General features: G+C 39.1%; 1 protein-coding gene across 5 annotated transcripts in view; it reads left to right on the plus strand.

The window, feature by feature from the left end:
* The window catches only part of MYO1B (myosin IB), a 187,243-nt gene that overhangs the window by 139,724 nt on the left and 20,430 nt on the right, over nt 1-27,089 (plus strand). For 3 of the 5 annotated variants that reach the window (XM_070458468.1, XM_020892734.2, XM_070458469.1), the window contains exons 14-23: nt 7,605-7,709; nt 9,719-9,781; nt 13,042-13,242; nt 14,625-14,851; nt 17,341-17,541; nt 19,659-19,752; nt 20,664-20,813; nt 24,358-24,426; nt 26,432-26,518; nt 26,781-26,867. In XM_070458468.1, the coding sequence (XP_070314569.1) occupies nt 7,605-7,709; nt 9,719-9,781; nt 13,042-13,242; nt 14,625-14,851; nt 17,341-17,541; nt 19,659-19,752; nt 20,664-20,813; nt 24,358-24,426; nt 26,432-26,518; nt 26,781-26,867 (1,284 nt within the window). The remainder of the gene's footprint in view (nt 1-7,604; nt 7,710-9,718; nt 9,782-13,041; nt 13,243-14,624; nt 14,852-17,340; nt 17,542-19,658; nt 19,753-20,663; nt 20,814-24,357; nt 24,427-26,431; nt 26,519-26,780; nt 26,868-27,089) is intronic. The other 2 variants (XM_020892735.2, XM_020892736.2) reach the window with 1 other exon arrangement.

Raw genomic sequence — 27,089 nt, forward strand, 5'->3', positions numbered from 1 at the left:
AAAGTGTTTATTATAGACCTAATTCGGCTTCCCTGGTGGCACAGTGGTAAAGAATCTGCCTACCAATGCAGGACACAGGGTCGATCCCTGGGTTGGGAAGATCCTCTGTAAAAGGAAATGGCAACCCATTCCAGTAGTCTTGCCTGGAAAATTACATGGACAGAGGAGCCTGGTGGGCTACAATCCATGTGGTCACAAGGAGTCTGACACAATTTAGTGACTAAACCAACGAACAACAAACAAGCAGACCTAATCATAACAGAATTTAGATGTTCCAAGTGGAAACTTCCTGTAACTTAGCACTGAGTGGAATACCCTTTAGCAATCCAGGAATATTTTTCATTTATGGTTAATTCAGGTTTTTCTACAAGCCTACCTTTCCAAACATGCTTTCCTTCTGCAAGTTTTATCACCATTTTTCTCAACATTGTTATAGCTATGGACTTTCTGAAAATGCATGCATTATGTTTCTAAATGGTCTTCCTTTCTTCAGAAGAAAGTTCTGAAGTTCTCATGGCTAATTAGAGCTTACTGGAAGATGAAGCCAACCCAATGTTCTATCATGACTCCAGTTCAATAGTTCTGTAACTTAGCTACACGTTGGACTCACCTGGGGAACTTTGGGCAATCCAGCTGTCTGGGCTGCACCAAAACCAATAGATCAGAACTTCTGGGCCTGGGGTCCAAGCAGCAGTGTTTCAGGTTCCCAGGTCATTCCAATGTGCCGTCAAGGTTGCTCTTATAAACAGGAATCTTCAGTGTGAACTGTAAATTCCAAGCACATATGGTGTCCTTTCCATTTGACCTCTGTACTAGATGCCCTGCCTCACTCACAATTCATCTTAATCTAAACCTAATCTGTGTGTATATAATGTTCCTAAAACTAAACCGGTTATACTTTTACTCTTTTTAAACAGACCAGATCCAACCAGTTGTATGCCTACAGCAAATCTTATGATGGCCATAAAATCTTTAGAAGTTAATTTTCCTTTTCCATGCCGTAAATTAGTAAATGGGGTTCCCCCCATTTCTTGAGAGAATTAAGATTTGTTTTTCATTATAGTTAATTGTTCTTTCCATTTTCCTGTCTAAACCTTCTCAGTTAATCTTTCAAGCATCTTGATTTTTAATAATCTATTTATGAATTATTTCTTTTAGAAACAAACTTATTTGGGGCAAAGGCAGAGAAGGGATTTGGTTGGGCTCTTTCAAGATATGTTTACCTGCCTTTTGATTCAGAATTAGAAAGTTGTTTTTTTTCTTTTAATGTATTCACACAAACACCCCAGATCCTATTATACATTTTCCTGGATTCTCAGCAAAATTGGAACATGTGGAAATGTCAGAGCTCATCAGGTTGAACACTAGGAACCCAGATAATTGAGATCGTAAATGTACAATAAGCTTGCGTGCAACGGCTCAGAATATGACCTAAGAGGAGATATTCAGAATCCACATCAGTGCAAAAATGAAAATTTCAGTGATATTGTTCACTCAAATGAAAATAAATTCATAGAATATAGAGAAAATTCTTTCTGTTTTCTTCAGTGAAAAATGGCTGCAGGACTTAAGGTGCTGCCTTTTAGAAAGCCCTGAGCATCACTTTAAAAATTGTCAGGACTAGAAGGAATTTTTTTAAATGTTTCTAATTCTGCCTCTTGACCCTACTGACAGTTCCCATGAGAATGTTTTTCAGCTGGGCTGGTGGAAACCTTTCATTTACTTTGGTCTGTCTCTAAACGGAAGAGGGAAACTGATGCATTAAACCATGGGATGATGACACATGCATTTGACTGCAAAACATTCCGGTCTCAGCTGGGTGAATGGCTCTGCCCTGCTGGCCACATGTGATCTGATGTCAGTTTGGAAAACCTATTAGTGGGACATTGATACCAAAAATAAGGTGAAATGAATTAAAGTTCATTGAGGAGAAAAATCTAGCTATACATCCTGGTAGAACGTATTCAGGTTTGCAAAAGAGAATTATAATCCAGACACTCCAAATCTTCACAATTAAGCTTGGATATTCTTATAACTGAAAACATGCCCTTAGATTTCTGAGAAATATTTACAGCATCTCCATAAAGTAGCAAATGCTATTCTTTAAAAAAAGTGAAACTGAATTCAAAACAATGTCGGGCAATCTAAATTGATTGAACTCTTTTCTAAGTACTTATCTAATAGAGTGGACAGGTGGTTTACTGGGGAACTCTTGTTAGTATCCTATAGACCAAAGCAGGAGAGCAGTAACTGAATATTTTACCTCTCATATGGCTGAGCTAGTTTTGCACAGGCCAGATGCTGTTATTTGCAATCAGGCATTCTTACTCGTCTTGCTCTCAGAACCTCATTGAAAGTGGCCATATATAGTAAGGCTGTGATAGGCGAGGTGCCGTGATTGTTTCAAATTAAAGAATCTAACTGATATTTGGGGAAATGTCAGTGTGAGACCAACTGGTTAAGTTCATCTAATGATTATAGGATTTGTTTTCTAAAATATTTTTTAAAAGAAGATTGATTCTAGTTACAGGGAACATCTTTTCCAGCTTTTTGTATTTAATTTCATCCTTTATATGCTGGAGAACTTATAGTTGAAAAGGAAGGAGATGATTGAAAGTAGATTTTAGAATGAAAATGATAAGAATTAATATTGTTCATAACATGTATATGCTTGTTTGTCAGTGTTGCTATAACTTTTTAAGTCACAGCATATTTAAAAAGTATTTAAGAGAACTAGAATGCTGTTTTTCTAATATTGACTATATTTGAGTAGGTACTGGAAAGAAAAATGTTACATATTTAAAGGGAAGTTTTCTATAGCTTCAGTCAGTCAGTTTTGTGAGTGTCTTTTGATAAGGAGAATCTTTAATGTTAAATGTTTCTCTCTTACTCTGAGGATTGTTTTTTTGTTTACAAAGTTAACTTTCTGGGGGAAAAAAGTGGCTCTTGATCTGGGGCCCACTTCTTGACATTGTGATTTTTAAAAATGGATTGTTAAAACGCATTGTATTTTTCTGTAGGAAGAGCATTATAAATGGGGACTGCCCAAGGGTTTTCCACTGAGTAAACCTTTGCTAAGACCAACAGCACACTTTAAAACAATAATACAGCCCAATTCCTAAAACAGTGTTGTTACAAAGCTTTAGAACTTTTAGATAAATGTACTTTTCATTTGTTATGCAAAAGACTCCATTGTATGTAAAAAATGGAACCCCCACCCAACCCAACCTGTTACATCCAAACTTTGACCTCAGATGAAAGTGTTAAGCTATGGGAAATATCAATTAAATATGTAATTAATAGTGCTTTTTGCTGAAGTAAGTTATGATCTTTGAGTTTGAACTTCCCCCTGTTTCCTACATTATCTACATGCTAAGTTGCTTCAGTGTCTGACTCTTTGCAACCCTATGGGCTGTAGTCCTCCTAGGCTCCTTAGTCTGTGGGATTCTCCAGGCAAGAATACTAGAGTGGGTTGCCATGCCCTCCTCCAGAGGACCTTGCTGACTCAGGGATCGAACCCACATCTCTTGTGTCTCCTGCATTGGCAGGCGGGTTAGTTCATCTGCAGACTCCTTCCCACCCACCATCCTAATGATGGAGTTGAAGGAGCTACCTCATTTATTTTACATCTTGCTTTCAATGCTTATTATTTATAAAGAGTATAAGATTTAAATATCTGTCTTAAAGAGTATAAGACATCATTAGCCTTCTTTATTACTGAGAATATACAAATGCGATAACAGGCCAATATTTTTGATTCATCTTTCAAAATCACTACAAGTGGGAAGCTCATGGTTGACATGAGTATAAACTGGCTATGAATTTTGGGAGTACAAATTTTTGTGGGTTTTTTTTTTTTTTTTTTTTGACGTTGAAAGGCTGGACTCAAACTCTAGAATTCTTAATAGAAGGCCTAGATTATAAAATGTTGGTGTATTTTATATCTCTAAATCCAATGAGTGCTTACTACCTGTCTACACTTTGTAAACAGTGTAGAATGGTATAGAACCCAGACACTTTGCTGTTTACTTGTGTTTTCCAGAGCAGTCCAACCAGGGTAAGGGTGGTTCTGAGCTTCATTTAAGGGGATTGTCTAATGGAAAATTCAGTATGTTCTTGTGCCAAGAGTTTTAGTTTTATCCTTCAGTCTTTAGGGATGAATGTGCATTAGACAATGGAGAAAAATTCCGTGCGTGGAGCATGGATATAAAACTGGAGGGAGAGGAGGTGAGTCATTTATGAGAACATGCTCCTGCCTACTTCCTCCTTTGGAGACTTTGATTCAGAGGACTGTCGTGCACAAGAGAGAGCCCGACTCAGGGATTGCTGGCCACCCGCAGTTCTGAACAAGCCAAAAACATCCAAATTCCAAGCTGCTTTGGCGCCTGTGTATTCATGTGATGGCTCCTTGACCCAGTTTAGCTTTTATAAAGGGGAGCAGGAGAACCTGGTGATATTTAATGCTTATATAAATGAAGAAATTAAGTATGTGCAAGTTGCAACTGTATGAACTAGTACCAGGCTGTTCTTTAATTTTCTGCAAATTGTAAATTTTTGCAACTTACATGTAATAATGATTTGTGAAGTCTCATTTCCCCAAAATTTGGGACACTGTCAACAATGTAAACATTAATCACAGGAAATATGATTGCCTTCATTTTCAGCAATAATGAATCATTCTTTGACAGTTCATGGCATGTTTGGGGTCTGTGAGGTAGATTTGCAACAAATGCAAGGTGTTTTAGTAAGTAAGCTGGCTTTTGCTTTATTGACTGTGCTATTGATTTTGGGTTTTGTTCTGTATGCAGCAGGTTGAGGTCAGAGTCAAGTTTTTGTTCTTAGGCTGTTTCCAGAATACTCTCCTGTCCCTCTTGTTTGTATTTGAAGGGGACACAGCACGTGTACCACAGGAATGGGTCACCGCCGTGGGAAAGAGGGGAGGGGTGCCCTGGATCTCGATGAACCTCTTCACTCTTTTGGTGACTTGCCAACTTTGTCCACAAGTCTTTGAGTGAATATGTCAGACACATTTTATTTTTGCTGATAATTTAGCATTAGAAGTACTACATTCTGAAGCCTTAGGACTTCAAGCAGGGTATATGATATATTATTTCAGGCAAACAGCTTTTATCCTGAGTAGCTGTCATCTAGCAGAACTCTAATTCAGATACCACATGTAGAGTAGGTATTGTGATCCTGTCTTTTGAGTTGATGGGACACATGTATTGATCTCAAGGTTTGTGCCAATCAGAAATATAGCCTGGATGATAAAATCTGTCATACGCACCAATAAATAACTATCCATCAGAGTTTACTTTTAGAAGTCCATTGCAAATTGAGAACTGACTGCATTTTGTGTGATCTGTCCCTTTGTGCCCCAGAATGCAGTAAGTATGGACTGTGTGCATTGCTGCTCTGTTGCATGCGCCTGTGTTAATAGCTTCTCCAACTGTGTGAAGTTTTTGCAGTAAATGGCCATTGATTAACTGTGTGTGGATATGAAGTGTATTATAGAAGAACTTACCAAAAAGTTCATACAAGAACTTTTAAAAATTGAGGAGAAATTTACTTTAGCTCAGATTTACGCCTTAGGTTGTATTGTGATTGTGAAGCTTTGCATTGGTTCCTAATTCGCTTGTGTGTATTTATCTCATAGTCCTGTTCTGGAGGCATATCTCCAGCTGCTCACAGCCACATACTGTGTCAAGGACACCAGTTGTTCTCCCCTCCCTTCTTCTCACTAGTTACCATTTGAAAATTTAGCATAATTTTGTTTAAATAGCTCCATGGGTACAAACCTGTTAAATAACAGAAAGGATTTACTCCATGAATTAAAATAAAAACAAAGATCTGCTCCTATAAATCACTAAAATTTTAATTTTATGTACAAGTGTTAATTTGGGGTAGTAGCACTGTATACAGATGTATTTTACCAAACTAGGAAAGCCAGGCTTTCTCATAAATGGCCTTACACTGATTATAATAAGGCATCTATTGATATATCATACTGACATCAGCTGCTAGTCTGCTAGATTAATTAATTAATCTCTGAGAATTGGAGCACTTGGTTTTTAAAACTTTACATGAAAATGAGTGCTGGGGAATGACCTTCATGTCCAGGACTATATTTATTGAATGTTCTGGTGATAATTGTGTGCCTTTTAAGTAAGAACCTTCAGGATTTAAAAAAAAACACAACTTTTATCTTCAACATTTAACACTAAAAGATTAATCAGTGATAATATATTTTATGTGTACTTTATGGATTAGAGTTTAAAATTTCCCTGGATTAATTCGTTTACTAGTGATTAGAAATCCTTAGCCAACCTATAGGACAGTATGTGGTTAGGTTTTCCCTCCTAGGTATCATTTTACAATTTGTCCTGGTTAAACTAAATTTGATTTTGAAAGGTCAGCTTTCAGAAACCTACGACTTTTGATTTCATCATGTATGGAGAGATTTGAAGGCAGCTGCTGAGTATTCACAGAGGGTGGCGAGCTTCAGTCCTGCCGGTACAGGTGGCCGCTCCTAGCCTCAAGGCCAGGACTGCCCACCCCGGTGGGAGAAGAGTCAGTGGTGCTGCCGTCACTCACCCGCACTGCCACCGTGTCCCCGTGTGGGGGATACAGGTGAAAATCATGAGTTTTATTTGCCAGAGATGCTTCTTTCTGAATGGTGTGGTTCTTGGTGAAGTGTTTTCATCCAACAGACATGCATTTTGTGCCCTCTATATGAACAGCAATACATTAAGACCTGCAGATTGTTCAGAAATGGTGTAAGAATAGATCGTCCTAGGCGATAACTCTACTGTGACAAAGAAACTGCTGAGAATCATAAAAGTGCTGCATGTGTGACCCTTCTGAGAGGAGATTGTTTCTAGCTAGGAGATGATTTTGATGTACTGATTCCCTTGAGTCTGTATTTTGTGAGTCCTCCATTCATTCATTCACTCACCTGAGTGCTTGCTCAGGTGCAAGTTGCTGCAGGCATGGGCTTCCATTGGTGAGCAAGAGATGTATAGTCAACCCTTTTGAAATGTAAAATCCAGTGAGACTGATTAATATGAAACTAATCAAAAGGTGTGAATACACATGTACATGCTCATATACACATAACATGATTTTTCACAAGTGCTGGTATGTAAGCGTCAGAATGAGGGATGTGACCCTGGGTAGGGGACTAAGAGCTCTAAGAGCTCTTTCAGAAAGAAAGAATTTCTCGAGCTCCAGGGTTTACCTGAGAATGGAAGACTGAGAACTTGGGTGACCGAGATGAAGAATCTCACTGTTTCTTTGCTGATCTTCTGGGGGAATGTATTTACTTTTCACTTTTACCATATGTGGGCTGCTTATTTGTCAACTAAAATTCTTCATTCTCTAAAACTGCATAACTTGTGTATCCTTCATTCATTCACTTGACTCGTGAGTCGTTTCTCACGTGCCTGCAGTGTGCTCAGCCTCTGTCCGGGAGCTGTGTGCTGGGCTGCGGTTAGGTCCACAAGACAGTGTGTGACATTTCTCGTGGAGTGAGATGTTAGAGTTGCATTGTCGTGGGAGTGCTGCTGGCATGCTTTATAAGGCTGTCTTCATTTTTCTCCATATAGGACAACAGCTTTGAGCAGTTCATTATCAATTACTGTAATGAAAAGCTGCAGCAAATCTTCATTGAGCTGACTCTTAAAGAAGAGCAAGAGGAGTATATACGGGAGGTAATGTTGAAAAAAGTTTTTAAGTATTCCTTTTTTAACTCATAATACAAATTCTGGTTTCAGAAGACTATTCAGACATGAGCTTACAATCAGATGTATCGAGTACCTTTTTAAAGCTTGTTTGTTACGACATCTAAGCTGACTGGGAACTTCTTTGCTGTGGGTGCGGGACAGTGCTCAGCACATAGTAGGTGCTCAGTGGACATCAGCTGATGGACTTGAGTCTCATGGGATTCCAGTGCAGTGAAATAAAATAGTGCCCTGTTAAGAAACTAGTCTGAGATGATTAAACAGAACAGTCGTACATCTGTACAAGGTCCTATTACTCAGCAATGAAAAGGAACAAACAATTGATACACACAACAGCATGAAGGAGTCTCTGATGCATTTTGCTAAGTGAAAAATGCCAGATTCAAAGGCTACATATTTATGAGCCTATCTGTGTGTCATTTTAGAGAAGTCAGAGCTGTCGAGGCACCAGTGATAGAGACATAATAGTCAGTAGTGGCCAAGGGATAGGTGTGTGGCTACAGAGGGGCAGCTTGGGGAATTTTGGAGGCTGGTTGTGGTGGTGGTGGTTACCTGACGCCACGCATTTGCCCAAACTTGAGAGAACAGTACACCAAAAAAGTCTTGTGTATCAATTTGAAAATATTTTAAGACTTTGTTCACTCTTTAAAAGCATTGATTTTCTAAAATTTTAATGAAAAGCAGGTATTAATGCTAGTGCTGTGGATGTATTATCTGATTTAGATGTAGTTGGAAAATAATCAAGTAATATTTACAGAGTACATTCATCCTTAATTTTAAAACACATACTTGGTTTTCACCCTCTGAGTTTTTTGCAATAGCCAACATTTTTCTATGTATAAATGTATTTATTTTTAGACAAAAGGAGAAATTTTATTGTATCTGTATTGCATTATATTTTGTTTCCCTTTCATTTATTGCTTTAATAGTTTAGTAATATTACCTATTTTTCTTCATTTTTCTATAGTGTCATTTTAGGTCATTAAAGACACAGAATCCTCTTTTCATGGCCTCTCAGTATAGATTTTTCTAATGTGAATATTATCCCCAGTGACTTAGTAAAATAACTCATCTACTGAAAAACTAAATCATAAATATTTATCTACCATTTGGAATTATTATCATGCTTTAGAAACATTTTATACTTGAATGACACCTTTTTTAACATAAACATCCTAAAAGCCAGATTCATTCTCTTCCTGTCTTCTCATCCTAAAGCGAATACCGAAACTTTGATCTGTAACTTAAAACAGTTTGTACAGATTGTCTAAACCAGTTCTAAGAGTATATAGGAAGATCCTTAGCTTGTAGTATGAATTAACGCTCTTCCCCTTAGGGGAAAAATAAATGTTTACACTTATGGACAGAGTGTAAGCAGATACAGAATGTTTACATTTGGCCTCCCAGCTTTGGCTTTGTAGCTAGTGTTAGAACCAGTGCCTAGGTTTTCATTTTTTCTTTCTGTTGAAAATACTTTTTTTTAGCAGTGTTCTATTTTTACATTTGAAATAGTTAATGGCCCTAAACATGGGGTTGACTCTAAAATGAATTTCTTCCTTGTGATTATAAATTAAGAACAGAAAAATCTAGGCCTTAGATTCTTGGGTTCAAGTTCTGACTTATTTCCTTATAAACACTGTAAATATACACAAAGTAATATTGACCCGAGGGCCTGGTGAGTAAATGGCCCAGAGCCAGCAAAGTGCATGGGAAATTGCCACAGATGGGAGTCTGGAAGGGGAGGCTGTCTCAGCTCAGGTCAAGGGCATTTATTTCAATCGAATCATGTCTGTGCTAGACTGTTGCATTACTAGAGTTTTGGGAACCAGAAGATGACATTTGCCACACTGACTTTTATAAAGGAAATTTTCAGAGAGGAAGTGGAAGATAGTAAGATGGGCAAAGTCTTGTATTATAGATAGTAGTGTTGTAGCATCATTATATGGGATTTGATTATGTTCTGTTTTTTTCTTTTTTAGGACATAGAATGGACTCACATTGAGTACTTCAATAATGCTATCATTTGTGACCTAATAGAAAATGTGAGTATAAAGTACAGTTTTCTAACAAGTTCTTGGTAGTATAATTCACTAGTTATGAATGATCTGACTGCCTTCAATGTTAAGCATTAGTATTTCCAGTATTTGAACATGTTAGAGAATACAGAGTTCTGTGGAGGCAGAACTTTATCACAAGCTTAAGAAATTACACACAGTTCTTGAGCATATACATAGACAGCCAGACATTTTGATACTTAGCTAGCATTCCCCCAGGCTTGTCCTATTGCCGTATCACAGAGCCCGTTCTTGACACTCAGATGCTATGCCCTTAGGTATACCATTCTATCTTATGTGCTGGGATCCCAGGTCCAATCCACAGCTCCTCGAAATAAGAGCCCTGATCATAGGAAACTCAATAAAAAAGATGTTTGTCAAATCAAAATATGCCGTTCCTAAAATTCTAGTGACCTCTTAACATACTATTCAGTGGTTGTTATCAAAAAGATAATTGTTGGTGAGGATGTGGTTAAATAATAATCCTTGTTTACTGATGGTGGGAATGTAAATTGATGCAACTGCTATAGAAAACACTGTAGAAAGAGGAAAAAAACATAAGAAAACAGTATAGAGGTTCCTCGAGAAATTAAAAATAGCACTATTATGTGACCCAGCAGTCTCACTTCTGGGTATATATATGCAAAAGAAACAGAATCGGGATCTCAAAGAAGTATCTTCACTCCCACATTTACTGCAGCTTTACTCACAACAGCCGAGATTCGGGAAACCACTGAAGGGTCCGTCCACAGATGAATGGGTAAAGAAGATGCGGTGTACATATACAGTGGAGTATTGTTCAGGCTTGAGAAAGAAGGAAATCCTGCCATTTGTGACATTAAGGATGGACTTTGAGGGCATTATGTTAAGTGAAAGAAGTCAGAGAAAGACAAATACTGTATGATATCACTTATATGTAGAATCTAAGTTAAAAAAAAACAAATTCAGAAACAGAATAAAATGAATAGTGATTGCCAAGGGCTAACATTTGGGGGAAATAGGGAGATGTAGGCCAAAGTGTACAGACTTCTAGTTGTAAGATGAATGAGTTCTGGGCTCTGATGTACAGCATGGTGATAGAGTTAACAACACTGTATTATATATACTTGTGGTTAAGGAAGTAGGTCTTAAATGTTCTCACCACAAAGAAAGAAATGGTAATTATGTGATGTGATGGAGGTAACTAGCAATATGGTTGTGTATCAATGAACATGTTGCACATCTTAAACTTTCACAGTATTATGTCAGTTATATCTCAGTAAAACTGCAAAAAAGTTTACAACAACATCAACAAAACCCCATGCAGTTCAAGTTAAAGTAAAGGAAGATAGAGGCACCATCTCGGGAGCTGAATTACACAGGATCCCAGGGGTGGCTGATATGGATCACGGCCTTGCTTTAGGGATGTGATGGACAGTGTGACTTCACAGGTGGCTGAGGACCCTGGGATTTTTCAGGTTACAAATTATGCCTGTGAAAGGCTTAAGGTGTGAAAAATTACTGCATCATTTTTAGTAACCTTGCCAAATCTAAGATTTTTGTGTTTGCATCATATTCTGTAGTTTATTATGAATGAATTGATTGCGAGAAGACTTCATTTGTGTGTAAAAGCTTAGGATCCTGACCTTGATAACAAAGTAATTTGAAGTAATGCATAAACTTAGCTGTCATCATAGAAAAGTGCTGTGTTTCAGCAATAGAATCACAGGCTCTAAATGTCAAACAAGTCGTTTGCTGTTCATCTTTAACAAGATGTTTTTGAATATTACATAGTTCACCAATATCTTTTCCTTCAGTATTCACAATATTCTTGAAAGTTGCACCTTTGATTATTGAATTTAAAAAAAATTCTGAGCCATTATTATTTTTCAATTAAAAAATAAGCCTTGTTTTGAAAAATTTGGACAGTTTTGGATTGTGAACACTAGTATTCCACCTAAGCAATTTAAAACTGTAGTCTAAAATGTAGAAAATCAATCAATTTCCTGAAAAGTTTTTCTGGTAAGTTGTGACCAAAGTAATTTGCTGAGGGAATTTTAACTTTCAGAAGTTGTGACTAACACTTTTTTCTTCATCAATATAACATTGCACTTAATTATTTCCCTTTAAGAAGTGAGGAGGGGAAAAAAAGGAACAGTGGTAATACAGCTAATATAGCTAAATTATCTCAGCCCCAAATCCCCTTGCATATGTGATTAAAGAAACTCATGTCTGCGTAGGAGCCTGGATACATAAAGGAAATGTTTCCTTTCAGCAACATCTAACAATAATGTTTATTCTGGGGATGTTATGAACTTGATTCCTCAGAGTCCACACTTCCCCAGATTTTGTGTGTGGAATGTTTAAGTGCTGGTCAGAGGATGTCACGGCCTTGTAAAGAGAAGAGGAGAGCCAAGAGACTTTGCCCTAGCGGAAGTGGGTGGGGCTGATGGTCAGTAGATTGTTCTCCGTGGAATGGAGATGTGTGGGCAATCGAAGGAACAACAGCCTTTATTTAGAAAAGTAGAAGTTTTCTTATTTTTTATTCGGTTTAGTTGGGCTGACAGCTCTTGGGATAAATATGATCACAGGGTCTGAATACTCAGCAAACAAATTCTCAACTCATGTTTAACATCCATTTTGAAATTTAATATGGAAGGAGAATTTTATTCTAAACAGATGATTCTTGAAACATAGCTTGATTGCATTGATCATTAAAAGCAGCATCCCAATCACATCACTTTTTTTCCCAGAGAAAATAAACTGTTTTGAACACGTGAGCAATTTGGAAACATCTGAAACCAATTTCCTTCTCAAGCTACGAATCAATAATAGCCTTAGAAGACAGTGCTTTGTGATTTATGACCGCATGTTATACAGATAGTAGTGTCACATTAGTTCCTGACTTTCAGATTTGTTTTTTGGTCTTTGCGGTGTAAGTTGCCTTTTTCTAAACTACATAAGTTTCAGTCATCAGCCGGCTGAGGTGACTCCCACGTCCTGTTCTGTGGGGGAGGCACCCCGGACCGGGAAGAGGGGGGAACCTCATAAAGACACTCCTGCCCCCTCCCCCAGCACACCTGGACACCCTGGAAGGGGTTGATTCCTGTGTTTTTCTTTTGTTATTTGTTTTGATTCTCTGCTTCTGTTGTAACAAAACAGAAATTTTCTTATGACTAAGATGATTGTGTTTAACAGCATAATTAGGAATAATTATGAAAACAATACAGTGAGGAAGGAAGGAAACCTTTTTATTTCCTTTCTCCTAGAACACAAACGGGATCCTGGCCATGCTGGATGAAGAGTGCCTTAGGCCGGGCACGGTCACGGATGAGACCTTCTTGGAAAAGCTGAACCAAGTCTGCGCCACCCACCAGCATTTTGAGAGCAGGATGAGCAAGTGCTCCCGGTTCCTCAATGACACGTCCCTTCCTCACAGCTGCTTCAGGATCCAGCACTATGCCGGCAAGGTGCGGGAGCCCGGGGAGGTCACAGTCACTCCCTGGAGGGCAGACACCTTGCCTCCGAGCTGGCATTCTGACCAGCACCAGCTCTGGAAGATAAATGGAGCTGCTGAGGGGGCGTAGAATCCATGAATGTTCAGTGGGCATAGAATCTGGACCACACTGAGAAAAATCTTACTAGTACTGAGATCTGAAAGGAAAGCCAGTGGACCTAATCAAAGAGTTCAAGTATATATTAAAAAGTAAATTTTATTATTTTCAGGCTCAGAGCTAGCCTATAAAAAAGATCTATTGACACACATAGAAGATTTGCCAGTAAAAATTAAAGACATACAGTAAAGACACTAAAGACATACAGTAAGGTTTTAATTTTTTCAATTTTATTTATTTTTTTGATGTGGACCATTTTTAAAGCCTTTATTGAATTTGTTATAGTACTGCTTCTGCTTTATGTTTTGGGTTTTTGGCTGCAAGGCATATGGGATCTTAGCTCCCTAATCAGGGAGCTAACCGACAAGCCCAGCATTGGAAGGCAGGGTCTTAACCACTAGACTGCCAGGGAAGTCCCTACAGTAATTATTTAAATAAGCTTGCAGACGTCAAAGGAGAAACAAAATCTGATTTTGTATTTAGTAAATATGAAGTTGTTTCATTGCTGTTGTTTAGTTTCTAAGTCATGGTGTGACTCTTCTGTGACCTCATGGATTGTAGCCCACCAGCCTCCTCTGTCCATGGAATTTTCCAGGCAAGAATACTGGAGTGGCTTGCCATTCCTTCTCCAGGAGATCTTCCTGACCCAGGGATCGAACTAGAGTCTCCTACATTGGCAGGCAGATTCTTTACCACTGAGCCACCAGGGATTCCCAAATATGAAGTATATAGTATCTAAATTACCTTTAATTTCAGATATTGGAACTTGGTACTTCATTTTTTATTCACTAGCCCATGTTATTAAAAATACTTCTCTGGTCAATTTCCCTGCTAGTGTAAGATATCTATAAAAATATCAATGTTATCTCTGTTTTCCCCTGTCTCCTTTTAAACACACTCGAATTGGCGCATGTAAGCTAAAAAATACAAGTAAAACCTCAAAAATATGATTGAATACCAAAAAAACCCTAAAATCCTTTGAAAATGTTATGATAACATTTTTGAAGTTTATTCTTGCAAATCCTGAAGGGTAATAGAATTTATTTTGAACTCCTCTGTGATTTAGACAGATGGAATTTAAACTTGGAGGCTAATTTGGTATTAGAGTGTGACTAACGTGTTGAGGATTTTTGATGGAGAAAGAGGCTGCAGGATAGATGGTCTCAGGATATTTTTAACAGCTGTTTGATGCTCTGGTGTGCGCGTATCAGCTACTGAGTCCCATGTGCTGCTCACAGGTGCTGTACCAAGTGGAAGGATTTGTGGACAAGAACAACGATCTTCTCTATCGGGACCTGTCCCAAGCCATGTGGAAGGCTGGACACGCCCTCATCAAATCTTTGTTTCCTGAAGGAAACCCTGCCAAGATCAACCTGAAAAGGCCTCCTACAGCCGGCTCACAGTTCAAAGCATCTGTAGCCACTCTGATGAAAAATCTACAGACCAAGAATCCAAACTACATTAGGTATTTCTGGCACATAACATTCTTTGGCCATTCAATTATGAAGGCATTCACAAGGAAGATCATTTTCCTGTTTGCTTAAATCTGAGTGTAGTCCAAGAAGAGGGGTAACTAAAGTACTTACAGGTCAAATCATATTGTGTCTTGGGTGTGCTTGAAAAATACTCCAGTGCCCCCCAAAATAAGGAATTTTTAAAAGGAAAAAAAAAAGTGTGGCAGGGATGGGAATAGATACTTAATTGGGTTGTTGGCATACAGGAGTTCTCAACTTTCTTTTTTTGTTGTTTTTTTTTTAAGACAGGAAACAAAATATAAGTTTATTTCTGATAAGGTTTTGCATAAACTCTTCTGTTGGATTCATTTTGGATTCTTGTAATATTGACTTGGACCATTGACACCTGAGTTGCAGGTCTTGTGTGAGGAAGCATGTGCCTCATGTAATGGTTTCTGAAATAATCGGAATTTTTTCAAAACAGGACAAGAACCCCTTTTAAAAAATCTGGTTTCTTTTTTTGCTTCTAAGTCATCATAGATTTCAACATTCAGTAAAGGCCGACTAGTTTTAGAGTTTGCGATATGTGTATTTGATGAACTAGGTAATAGAGGGTGTGTGTCTAACAGGTCAAGTTTCATGTGGCACATGCATGCCCACACATACTTTCTCCGTTGTCTTTGAAAATTCAGTTATGAGGAAGTTAGCATGAAGAATATTTTCATGTTTGGCTTGTTGCCCTAATGTTTGTGTTCATAGCAAATGTAAATAGCATCCCCTGGTTTGGTTGCAAACGGGTTAGAACATATATTAGGTAAGGATCCTAGTTTCAAAAAAGTGAACCAAGAAACTTTGTGCGATCAGTCTTTTGTTATTCTCATTTGAGTCAACTTTTTTTTAAACCTTACGATTCTATTAATTGAGGTATAATTTGTATAGAGTGATATGTACAGATCTAGGTGAATGGCTCCATTGTTTTTTCACCACTGAATACACTTTGGTAATCACTACTCAGATCAAGACATGGAATGTTCCATCACCCCCAGAAAATTCCTTTCTTCTCCTTCTCTTTCAGTGGTTTTAATGGGTCTCTAAGAATTTTTAATTAATAAACTCCATCATTGTGAGTATATCATTTTAAATGTATGTATATATATTTTTATTTCTAAACTCAGTTTCAGATTCATTTTAAGGTCTATTTTTCCCAGATAGGTATCTTGTTCTGGCACCATACATTGAAAAGAAAAAAAACCAAACCTCTATTTTTCACTCATTTGCCCTGTTGCCTTTGTTGACAATCAGTTGAATATATGTGTAAACATCTAGATCTAAACTCACTAGTTTGTTCCATTGATCTGTTTGTTCTTAAGCCAAAAAGTAGGCATTATTTTTATAAATGTAAAAAGGAGAATCATAGAAAACACCAGGGTCAAACTAAGTAAGATTTAGTTGTCCATATATTATATATGCATGTGGATTTTATTTGACAGTTATGGTGAGGCAGATAAAACCATAAATGTTTAACAGTATATTAAGTAGGATATAGAGGTTGCTCCAGCAAGATCCAGAAATAATAGGGGCCTAAACAAGATTAACACTTATTTCTTATGTAACTTCTAAGTGTACAGACTCCAAGGCTAATAGAGCCATGTCTTCTGTGTCGAGGCTCTGCCATTTCCAGGATATATCCTCTTATGTATATAGTCAGAGATAGCTCTCTACCGTGTCAACATGCCGACGAGCAGTTAGCAGAAGAGCAAAGGGAGAACCAAGTTCCTTTTAACGATACATTAGAAGTAGCAAACATCATTTCTGCTCTGGCTAGAATTTTGGTCACATGGCCACACTTACCTACAAAGGAAGCTGGGAAATCTAGTCTTTCCTTGGGCAGCAAAGTGCTCCGTTTAAAAGGAGGGAGATAATAGGGATTTAATGAGATAGCAATGTTTTTAACTGTTTCATTGAAGTATGGAATACACATATACGCAATCTAATATATGAAGCTTAACTGTGCAGGTTGTTGAATTTTTACGTATTTCTATGACTGTGTAGCCCTATCCTGACCAAGATATAAAACATTTCCATCAACCCAGAAGTTTCCCTCGTGCCCCTTCCCTGTCCATCTTCACCCCTTCCTCTCCCCAGAGGTAACACACTGCCAAGTTCTTACTAGGAATAGTTTCTCTAGAACTTAATATAAATGGAATCATAGAATATGTACTCTTATACATCAGACTTCTTTCATTCAACAGAATGTCAGTGGTATTTGTCCATGTTATTGTACGTAAGAGTTTATTCTTTTTTATCGCTGAGTCTGCAGTGTATTTATCTTAATGTTTTTTAAAATGATCTGAAATAATTTCAAAGGAAATGATGAGGTTTCCAAGAATAATAAGTAATATGTCACTGTGAAATAATTATATGTGATACTTTGTAAAACATGGACAGATCAGTCTGTAAGGGACAGAGTTTGAAACCTAAAATTTGTGTAATCTTTCAGGTGTATCAAACCGAATGATAAAAAAGCAGCACACATCTTCAATGAGGGCCTAGTGTGTCATCAAGTCAGGTATCTGGGTCTTTTGGAGAATGTCCGCGTGAGAAGGGCAGGCTATGCCTTCAGGCAGGCCTATGAACCTTGCCTAGAAAGATACAAAATGCTGTGTAAGCAAACATGGCCTCACTGGAAAGGACCAGCAAGGTAAGACATTCATTAATCACATTTAGTGATGAAATTTTAAAACATAAAAATACTGTGTTGTTTTCTTCATGTGCTGTTCAGGCAAAACAGAGTCCTATGAAGAGTTGGATGTAATTTCTGTTTTGGACCGTCTTCTGTCAGGATACCATTTTGTGCCAATTTTTGTCAATTATAGAGCGCTTGGTCTTCAAGGTTAAAACAGGGCTTATCAAATCTACCTTTGGAATTTGTATGTCAATAGAACTAAAATATCGAGGGAACAGCATCGAAACATGTATATTATCTATAGTGAAACAGATCACCAGCCCAGGTTGGATGCATGAGATAAGTGCTCGGACCTGGTGCACTGGGAAGACCCAGAGGGATTGGGTGGAGAGGGAGGTGGGAGGGGGGATCGGGATGGGGAACACATGTAAATCCATGGCTGATTCATGTCAATGTATGACAAAAACCACTACAATATTGTAAAGTAATTAGCCTCCAACTAATGAAAATAAATGAAAAAAAATAATAAAGAAAAAAAAATGCTGTGGCGAGTTAGCAGAAGGGAAATTTGTGATTGATAAGTGTATTTGTGTAGAATCATAGCAGGGTAGAGTTAGAGGCATTTTGTATCACTGCTCTCAGCTTTTCTTTCTTTTTTTTTTTTTTCCTGGAGAATTAACCCCAGAGAGTGAGTAGGGAGTGGGGATCTCATTCTTTGCCCAAGTCTTTACCATTTAAGAAATAGATATAGGAGCAGTTATATCTGTTCCTTTGTGTCCTCCCTTGGGGCTCAGCTGGTAACGAATCTGCCTGCAATGTGGGAGACCTGGGTTTGATCCCTGGGTTGGGAAGATCCCCTGGAGAAGGGAAAAGCTAGCTACCCATTCCAGTATTCTGGCCTGGAGAATTCCATGGACTGTATGGGTCGCAGAGAGTCAGACATGACTGAGTGACTTTCACTTCACTATATATCTATTCTGTGTTCTGTATCTGTTCTGTTCACAGTGTCAGTGTTATTGCAAGTAAAACTGGATTGGAGAATATGGCAGAACTCAGGCCATGTGTCTTTTCAGCTCATCCGCCCTACATTGCACTCACCCATCCAGGCCCAGCAGAGCGCTGGACCACTGCAGACCCAAGCAGAGAGAACTTGGGTGCTTGTGGGGGGGCTGCTGCAGGAGAGAATCCAGGCCCTGTCTGTGCAGGGGCCTTCTGCTCTCACCAGAGTCAGAAGTTACTCTTCTGCAGGCCACAGAAGCTTTCCCAGCTATTACAGCAGGGCCAACGTGCTGTTGATGGGGATTTTCTTTCACTGTACTGGTTGTGCCTCCACATTGTCAATGCACCTGACCTTTCACAGGAGCATCAGTAGAATTACATGCTCACCTCATATTGCAAGAAGATAAACTCCAGACTTACGGTGTGGTCTCTGATGCATAATTCAATGCCCAAGTAATTAGGGTCTGAGTGCTATGTCATTTCCCACTGCTAATTTCCAGGGTATTATGGTCATTGTCTACCATAATACACAGAACAGGTATTCACTCCCTGCCTGGTATCCAGTCCACAAGTTGGTGGGACAGAGTGTAGGGCTAAAGACTGACTTTAAATCCAGGGTCTAGGATGGAGAGGTTAGAGCCAAGTCCAGGCCCTTGCTTCTATCCTATAAGGCTTGTGTTCTTTTGAATTCCATTGCCTGGTGCTTAGCACTCTTGGTCCCTGCCTACAATCTGAGTAGTAGGAGCAGTGCTTAAAAATGTTTACAGGGACTAAGAGGATTCAAAATAGATGTGAATTTCTTGCATACTCTTCTGGCCCTGGTTGATCCATTGTTATGAGTATATTTGATCACTTCTGCAAATGAAATCAAGAAATTGGCTTTAAGACCATATTTTCTTAGAATATGTAGTTTGAACCCAAAATGCTTTTTTTTAGCATTTTCCCCTGGATTTGGTTAAATTTGTGGAATTCAATCTGGGAATTCTTTGATGAAAGGATGCTTACTGAAAAAACAGTTATACTAGGAAATGAAACTTTTTTTTAATATTGCTGAGAACCTGATATCATGGTTTAAGATAAGATAACCTATTTGTATAACTCAGAGAATGTATTGCTTTCATTTATTTTTATAGAGCTGGTGTGGAAGTTTTGTTTAATGAATTGGAGATTCCTGTGGAAGAATACTCCTTTGGTAGATCAAAGATATTCATTAGAAACCCAAGAACAGTATGTAATTTTACATTTGTGTTATAATCATGTAAGCAAGTTCTTAAAGGATGTTTAACTTTATAGTGTTACCCAAGATGCTACCAAGAATGTCACATTTTTGTTTTTCTAGAAATGTCCAAGTAGATGGCTTAATAAGGGGTAGTGGAAGAACACATGTATTTTTATGAAACATCAAAATTTTTGAGCTGATAGATGGTGTAATATTTAAAAAATATAAAGAAACTGTTATTACAGTAAGACCTCCCTTGTTCATAAAAATTGAAGGTTAATTCAGTCTGTATGTGTAATGTCTGAATTATACAGTAATTTTAGGAAAGACAACTCTACCATTTAGAGGTACATGAAGGCACCCAAATTAAAAAATTTTTTTAAGCTAAGAACGCTTAAAACTCTACTTATTAAAGAATTCCAATTGAGCCTTTTTATAACTGAAGAGACTAGCATGAAATATAATGAGCATAGCGGTTTATTGGAAATATGGTGAAATACGCAAGTGTTTAAATCGATTGAGAGAAACCTCGGCAGTCGTTTGAAAGCACCTCCCTTCTGTTAACAGCTTCATCCTCATTGATAGTGTGAAGACACATCTAGAGCTCAGTTAAGCCCTTATGTGATTTGTCATAAACACTTTGTAAAACACTGAGAAAACACTTTGTAAAACATTTGTAAAGCACTGTAAAACACTTTGTAAAACATTTGTAAAACACTGTACCCTAAATTATGTATCTTGCATGAATTCATCCAAATAGTTTTCCCTAGACTACAATCCATATTATCTATAGTTAAGTTTTTTCTCTGCTCAATGTGGTTCATTCCAATATCATAACATTTTATTTCTTGAGAATGACATTTGTGTATGCCATGGGTTTTTGGTGGCTTTTTGATAAATCCATCTGTTATTTTATTAGTTATTCAAATTAGAAGACCTGAGGAAACAACGGCTTGAGGACCTGGCCACTCTCATTCAGAAGATTTATCGGGGGTGGAAATGTCGCACACATTTCCTGCTGATGAGAAAAAGCCAAATTGTGATTGCTGCCTGGTTCAGGAGATACGCGGTAAGAGCTCATGACGTTTTTGAGGTGTAATCATGGTACTTTTTTGCGAATGTTTGTTCCATTCTTAACTATGAAAGTACCTTTAAAATACTTAATCTTCCCAGTGACCTGGTAAAATGGGCCCTCTTCTGGGCCCCTTTTTAAAGATGAGAAAACTAAGTAACAGCTACTAAGTGGCCTAGATGGGGTTTGAGTCCAGAACAAGTCAGCTCCAGTTGAGTTCATGCCACTGTTTTCCACTGATGGAGATGCATGTAGTGGAGGTCTACATCTTGAATTTGGTTTTCAGATTGGAAGTGATAATGTTATTTAACCATTTGAGTAGACTAGGGTCAGTTTTCCCAAATAATTGGCTGTCCTCCATTTATTGTAGGAGCTCTGAAAATGGTTTTAATTCCAGAAAGCTAGTGCCACATTTTAGTAGAATTCTGGGTTTGGGTAAAGGTTTGGATTTCCTTTAGTCCTCAGATATAGGGCCTTTGGGAAAAGATTCAAAAATAAAGTATGTTTATTTAATTGATCTGGAATTTCTTTGGGGAATTTTCTTTCTCACTCAATTATAGGTGTTTCATTGGCGGCATAACAGGTTTGAGGGAAACCTGACGATTTGCCTCTAGGCTAGGTTGAACTTGGCATTGTGTTCTCCCAAGATGAATTTTCATGATAAGAGTGCTGCTGCCGAGTGTATTTTCATTCTCTGCTTTTTCACTGGAGAGTGGGTTGGAGAGTGAATGAAAATTGCAATCAAATCTCCTTAAGTGTGTTCTTCTTTTTCAGCTGTAGAGTAGTTTTACTTTAAAGGAGTGTATAATTAGAATGTAACTTATGCTGGCCTATTCTCATGTAATACATTTTAGTGTAAATTTCTGAGTTTTAGAAATCAATGTTACTTAAATGAGTAAAAAGAAATTATATTTAAAAGAACATCTTCAAAGTTGCTTCCTTGAGTTAAAAGAGTGTAACCAGCAGTACAAGTGTTAGGGTCTGGCCCCAGCCAGCCACGTTAGTGATGAGTTTACTTATGTGTGTTCTGCAAACGCCCAGAGTGCCCTTGTTGCCGGCCCGGCCGCACACAGTAGTGGTCCTTTGCCCTTTGGCAGTTTTGTAATGTTCTGTTTTCTGTTTGCTTAGAGTGGGAGGACTAACAAATAACCAGTCCTCACGGAACCCATTTTTATTATTTCTTATTTTGAGATCATTAAGGAAAAAAAAAAAAACAAGTTTTGAAGCATCCTAAATTCATCTATCTTCAATTCTACAAATAGTTTTGAAACTCCTCCTCTGCCAGACTCTGAGGGGATAGCAACGTGAACCAGACAGCCTCATACAGTTTATGTCTAGTGAGTGACAGTGTGCATTTAAGCAAATAAATAATCAGAACAATGGCAGATTCTAGTAAGTGCTAGGAAAGGAAATAGAGAACTGAGATCTAGAATAATAGTGAGACAGACATTACTTTAGGTGGAGTGGTCAAGGAAGACCTTCTGGAAGGGGCCATTTCATCAGAAGGATGAGAAGAAATAGGAAGGGAACCAATAATACCAACAGAAAGCTTTGGTATCTCCAGATTTTAAAAAAGTCCTCATATGTATTATTAATTTTTGATGCTGAGAGTTAGAACGAAAACAAATAATAGCCCAAGCTTTAGACTGCTCTGTTATTTCTGTTTCAGAATTTTAACTATGGGCAAAACCCAAAACTTTGTGGGTTTGTTTCCAGACTGTTCCAATAAAACTAGTCACACAAATCTTTTTGTTTCCCAGGGCATATAAAAGTTACGTTTGTGCTACACTATAATCTATTAGTTATGCAGTGTCATTATATCTTTAAAATTACATACCTTAATTTAAAAATATTGCTAAAAAATGCTAACCATCATTTGACAACACAGAGTTGCCATGAACCTTCAATTCGTTAAAAAAAAAAAATTTTTTTTTTAAAAAACTCCAATATCTGTGTAATACCTCCATCAGTTATCTAGTTATCCAAGCCAGTGATTTTCCCTTGACCAAGTAACTCAAAGATTTTTTGAATGTCCATTTTCAGTTACTGATTACCTTAAAACTCATATTCAGTGATATTTCATGGCTCCTTAAGGTGAATTTTAAAGAGAGAGTTATTTTCAAGCCATGTAGGAATTTTAAAAGAAAACATGGGTGTACTAAATGAATGTGAGAAGCAGTGGTCAGGTATTATAGGTACAGTTTGGTCCCTACAGACATGGAGTATCCTTCTGTGTGGAATCTTAGAGGTTTTCCAACTCCTTATTTGATTGATGGGGAAACTGAAGCCAACAAGGGCAGTGACTTGTCCAAGGTCCCAGAAACAAGGTTCTCTGGCTGGTTCCAGAGGGGCTACTTCAGGGTAGTTCTCAGGCCTGGAGCCCTTTCCGCAGGGGGTAGGGGGAGCCTTGGACTGGGAGTCTCATGCCTTCCATTGCCCTTTGTTAGGATCTCCGCCTTTCTCTCTGGCATCATTTTTTGTTCTGCTGCTCATACATTGATAACATCACCCTCCATCTCTTCTGAGCTTCCAGAACGTAGCCGAGAGCACTTGGAGCATCTGTCGCCCCTTAGAGAAAGGGAGCTGGGCAGTCTGCCATTTCCAGAGTCAGAGTCACAGCCTGGCTTCACTAATTTGTTTGAAAAACTGTGAAACTTCATCCCAAGGGCCCATGTTTTAGTGAATATTCCCCACTAAACACAGTCAACACTTTTTCTAGAGTTAGTGTTCCAGCAGCCTCTGCTTTCCAAGACATCAGCTGGGAATTAAGAAGGGCCTCCAGCCATTAACCTTGTCTTGCTGACCCTTGGGAAGACTCTAACTGGGTCTTTCCTTAACCTTGCCCACCTGGATAATCTCTGCTGCATCTGAACCTGCTTGTTGGGCTCGCGTTTCTTGGGGGCAGACTGTTTCTCTTTTCCACTGCTGGTTGGTGTCCCCTCTGAGTCCTTGAGTGCAGGGATGCAGTCAGGGTAACATCTGCATCTTCACAATTCTATTCAAGGGCTGGATGCCGAGCACCAGCTCGATAAAGAAAGTACAGTTGATTGATAAACGTTTACTTCAATTTGTGAGCTGGTTTCCCAGCTTGAGGCAGTAAAAGCAGCAAACCTAGAAACCTAGAAGGCACGTGGGCTGGCAGAGGCTGGCGCAGTCAGTGGCATGGTGAGAAACAGCGCCAAGAAGAGAGCGTGGTCAGAAGGAGCTACAGAGTCAGTGTGCATTCATGCCGTGTGTGTTGTGCATTTGACCACGTCTTATAACAACATGATGCAGAGAACAGAGATAATGGTGGGTCCTGAGTCATTTAGACATTGGTTAATTGTATTTACCAGCCTTGAAGCAAACTTTGGATTAACTATAATGATTTTGGATTCTTGGATATTTAGATTTCTGTACTTAATTGGTTGCCAGAAGGAATATGGACGATCAAGAGTTCATTGCACTAAGTGAGCCGACTTAGTGTTGCCGACTCTTTCTTGGTGTGTGTGTTGTGGATATGTAGATAGAGCTGCTGATATCTTCCCCTTTCGTCCTGCAGCAACAGAAGAGGTATCAGCAGGTAAAGAGTTCTGCCTTGGTGATTCAGTCTTACATCCGGGGTTGGAAGGTGAGTTTGAAAGAAGTGACCCTTACTTACGTGGGGTTTTCACGTTCTTTACAAAGGATGATGTCTTCATGCTCACTCTGCAGGGGAGGGCTCCTTGTCTCCTGCCCACCTTGTAAACAGTCAGATGGAAAGAATAAATATTATGGGCCAAGCTGGGGCCCTATAGCACCATGTCTTGGCTGCTTCCTGCTTTCTTTTCAAGGTTTGTTCTCTGAGCAGGAAGTCCTTGAAATAATACTCGACATGATGTTGATCTCCTCCCACCTGCTATTTGCAAGGGAAGCTGTAGTCCATGAGGCTGAGTACATGTGAGTTCTGCAGACCTCAGCACGCCCAGCCCAGTGCCTTCCACACCCTCGCTGTGACAGTCTCACAGGCTGTCCTGTCATGATTGAGAGAGCCGAAGCTCTGGTGTCCTAGTGCACCCGCCCCACCTGCTTCTGGGTCCTTCCCGCTGAAGCTTGGTTCAGAGTCACAAACTGTAGCCCACAAGCCAGACGTAGTCCACTGCCTCTTTTCACACAACCTGAGAGCTAAGAATGGTTTTTATATTTGTATATTATTATTAAATTTAAAAAAAGAGAAGACTATTTCATGACATGTGAAACTTATAGGAAATACAAGTTTCATATAAATATATGCATACCTGAAGTGCAAAGTTCATGTAAATAAAGCTTTATTAGTACACTACCTCCTATACAAGACTGGGAGACTGAACAACAGGACGTGACTGTGCTCACTTGTTTGACATCTTGCCTGTGGCTGTTTTAGTGCTACAACGGCAGAGTTGGTCGTTATGATAGAGAACACATGATCTACAAAACCAAAAACACATACTGTTTGTCCTTCTGTAGATAAAGCTTGCTGATCCCTGCTTGGGTCAAAGGTACTTCAGGGCCTGTTGTTGCCATATTCCTTTTGGGTGATTTTGTGGAGGTGGCTGAATCCAGAGGAACTACTTCAGGGTAGTTCTCAGGCCCAGAGAGCTTTCTGGAGGTGGAGCCTTGGACTGGGAGTCCCATGACTTCCATTGCCCTTTGTCTAGGCCTATGGGCAACCCAGGGACTTGGTATTAATAGTTGTCCACAGCAATGGCCAAATACAAGTCTGAGCACACAGTGTTTGTGAGATTGCTGCCTGGGTTTTTCTTTCGAAATACTACTGAGTCCTGGGGTCCAGGTGTTCAGTCCAGAGACTTCAGAGGTGGGACACAGGATTCACCTCCAAACCAGCTGTCCTCCTAGCCCCCCACAGTAATCAGTTTCCAGCAATGACTGGAAGGAAGCCACTAGTATTGAACCAGTGAGATAATTTTATTTTATAACAAGTTTTTAGCTATCTCTTTTGAATAAAAAGTACAGCTACACTTCCATTCCAGACAATAATAGGAAAAGTGATCAAGTGGCTCTTGATGGATCATTCGAGATAGACCCACCCTATATACCCACCATGTTCAGAGAACTCTTCCTTCCATCGGGCTCATCCAATTTATATTGCTGTGGTCAGATTTATGGTAAAGAATCTGCCTGCAATGCAGGAGACCTGGGTTCAGTCCCTGGGTGGGGAAGATCCCCCGGAGAAGGGAATGGTTATCCACTCCAGTATTCTTGCCTGGAGAATCCCCATGGACAGAGGAGTCTGGAGGGCTACAGTCCATAGGATTGCAAAGAGCTGGACACGACTGAGTGACTGACACTTTCACTTTCATCAGAGTGACGGAGGATGCTGTCTGTCTGAGTGGGGATACACTGTCATGATTGACAGTGTCTTCATTTATCTCCTTCTCATGGTCCATTTTGGGCTAATGAGCAACTTTCCCTTTTCCTTTCTTTAAGCTGTTGATTTTTCTCTTGAGAATGGGAATTATGACTATGTTTTCAGGTATTTTCTTTCAAGTGGGTTTCTTTCACTGGGTTTCTTTTTTTTATTTTTTTGGTGGATTTCTTTTTTTTTTTTTTTTTTTGGTTGATTTTTCACTCTTTCTGGGTCATGCTGTGTGCTTTAGGCCCGGAAAATCCTGCGGGAACTGAAGCATCAGAAGCGCTGTGAGGAAGCCGTCACCACCATTGCAGCCTATTGGCATGGCACCCAGGTAGGCCAGAGATCCCCCAGGATGACAGATGGTCAGGAGTGATGTGTGGAACAAGGGACCCCCTCATTCGGGTTTCACTGGCTTAAGCTCCTGAGCACGCATTTGCCTCGCTCTTTCCAACGTTTTGGTGTGGGGTGGTGGCTCACGCTTTTGTTTACTCTTTGATGGTGACAGTGTCTGTCTTCCTCTTTCTCCACTGGGAACCAGCAGTAACCTTTCTTGCCTTAAACTTCTCTGTAAATCCTTTTCAAATGCATCACAGGCGCGAAGGGAACTGAGCCGGCTGAAGGCGGAGGCTAGGAATAAACATGCTATTGCAGTTATTTGGGCTTACTGGCTTGGATCTAAGGTACTTGAAATGCATATCCCATCACTCCCATCCTGGAATCTGCAATAATCAATCCATGTTTCTAGCGTCTCAGGGGATGGAGTCCCACAGTTAACAGTGGCGCATGTCCTAGCAGTGAGATTTAATAACCCTGGAGATGTTCATTCTAACAGAGCACGTTAGGAAGCTAACTCTAAGCACGTGTAGGCAAAAAAAAAGACTTAATTGCTTACTAATGAGGTA

The sequence above is a fragment of the Odocoileus virginianus genome, chromosome 30, assembly GCF_023699985.2.
Source record: "Odocoileus virginianus isolate 20LAN1187 ecotype Illinois chromosome 30, Ovbor_1.2, whole genome shotgun sequence".
Classification (NCBI taxonomy): Eukaryota; Metazoa; Chordata; class Mammalia; order Artiodactyla; family Cervidae; genus Odocoileus; species Odocoileus virginianus.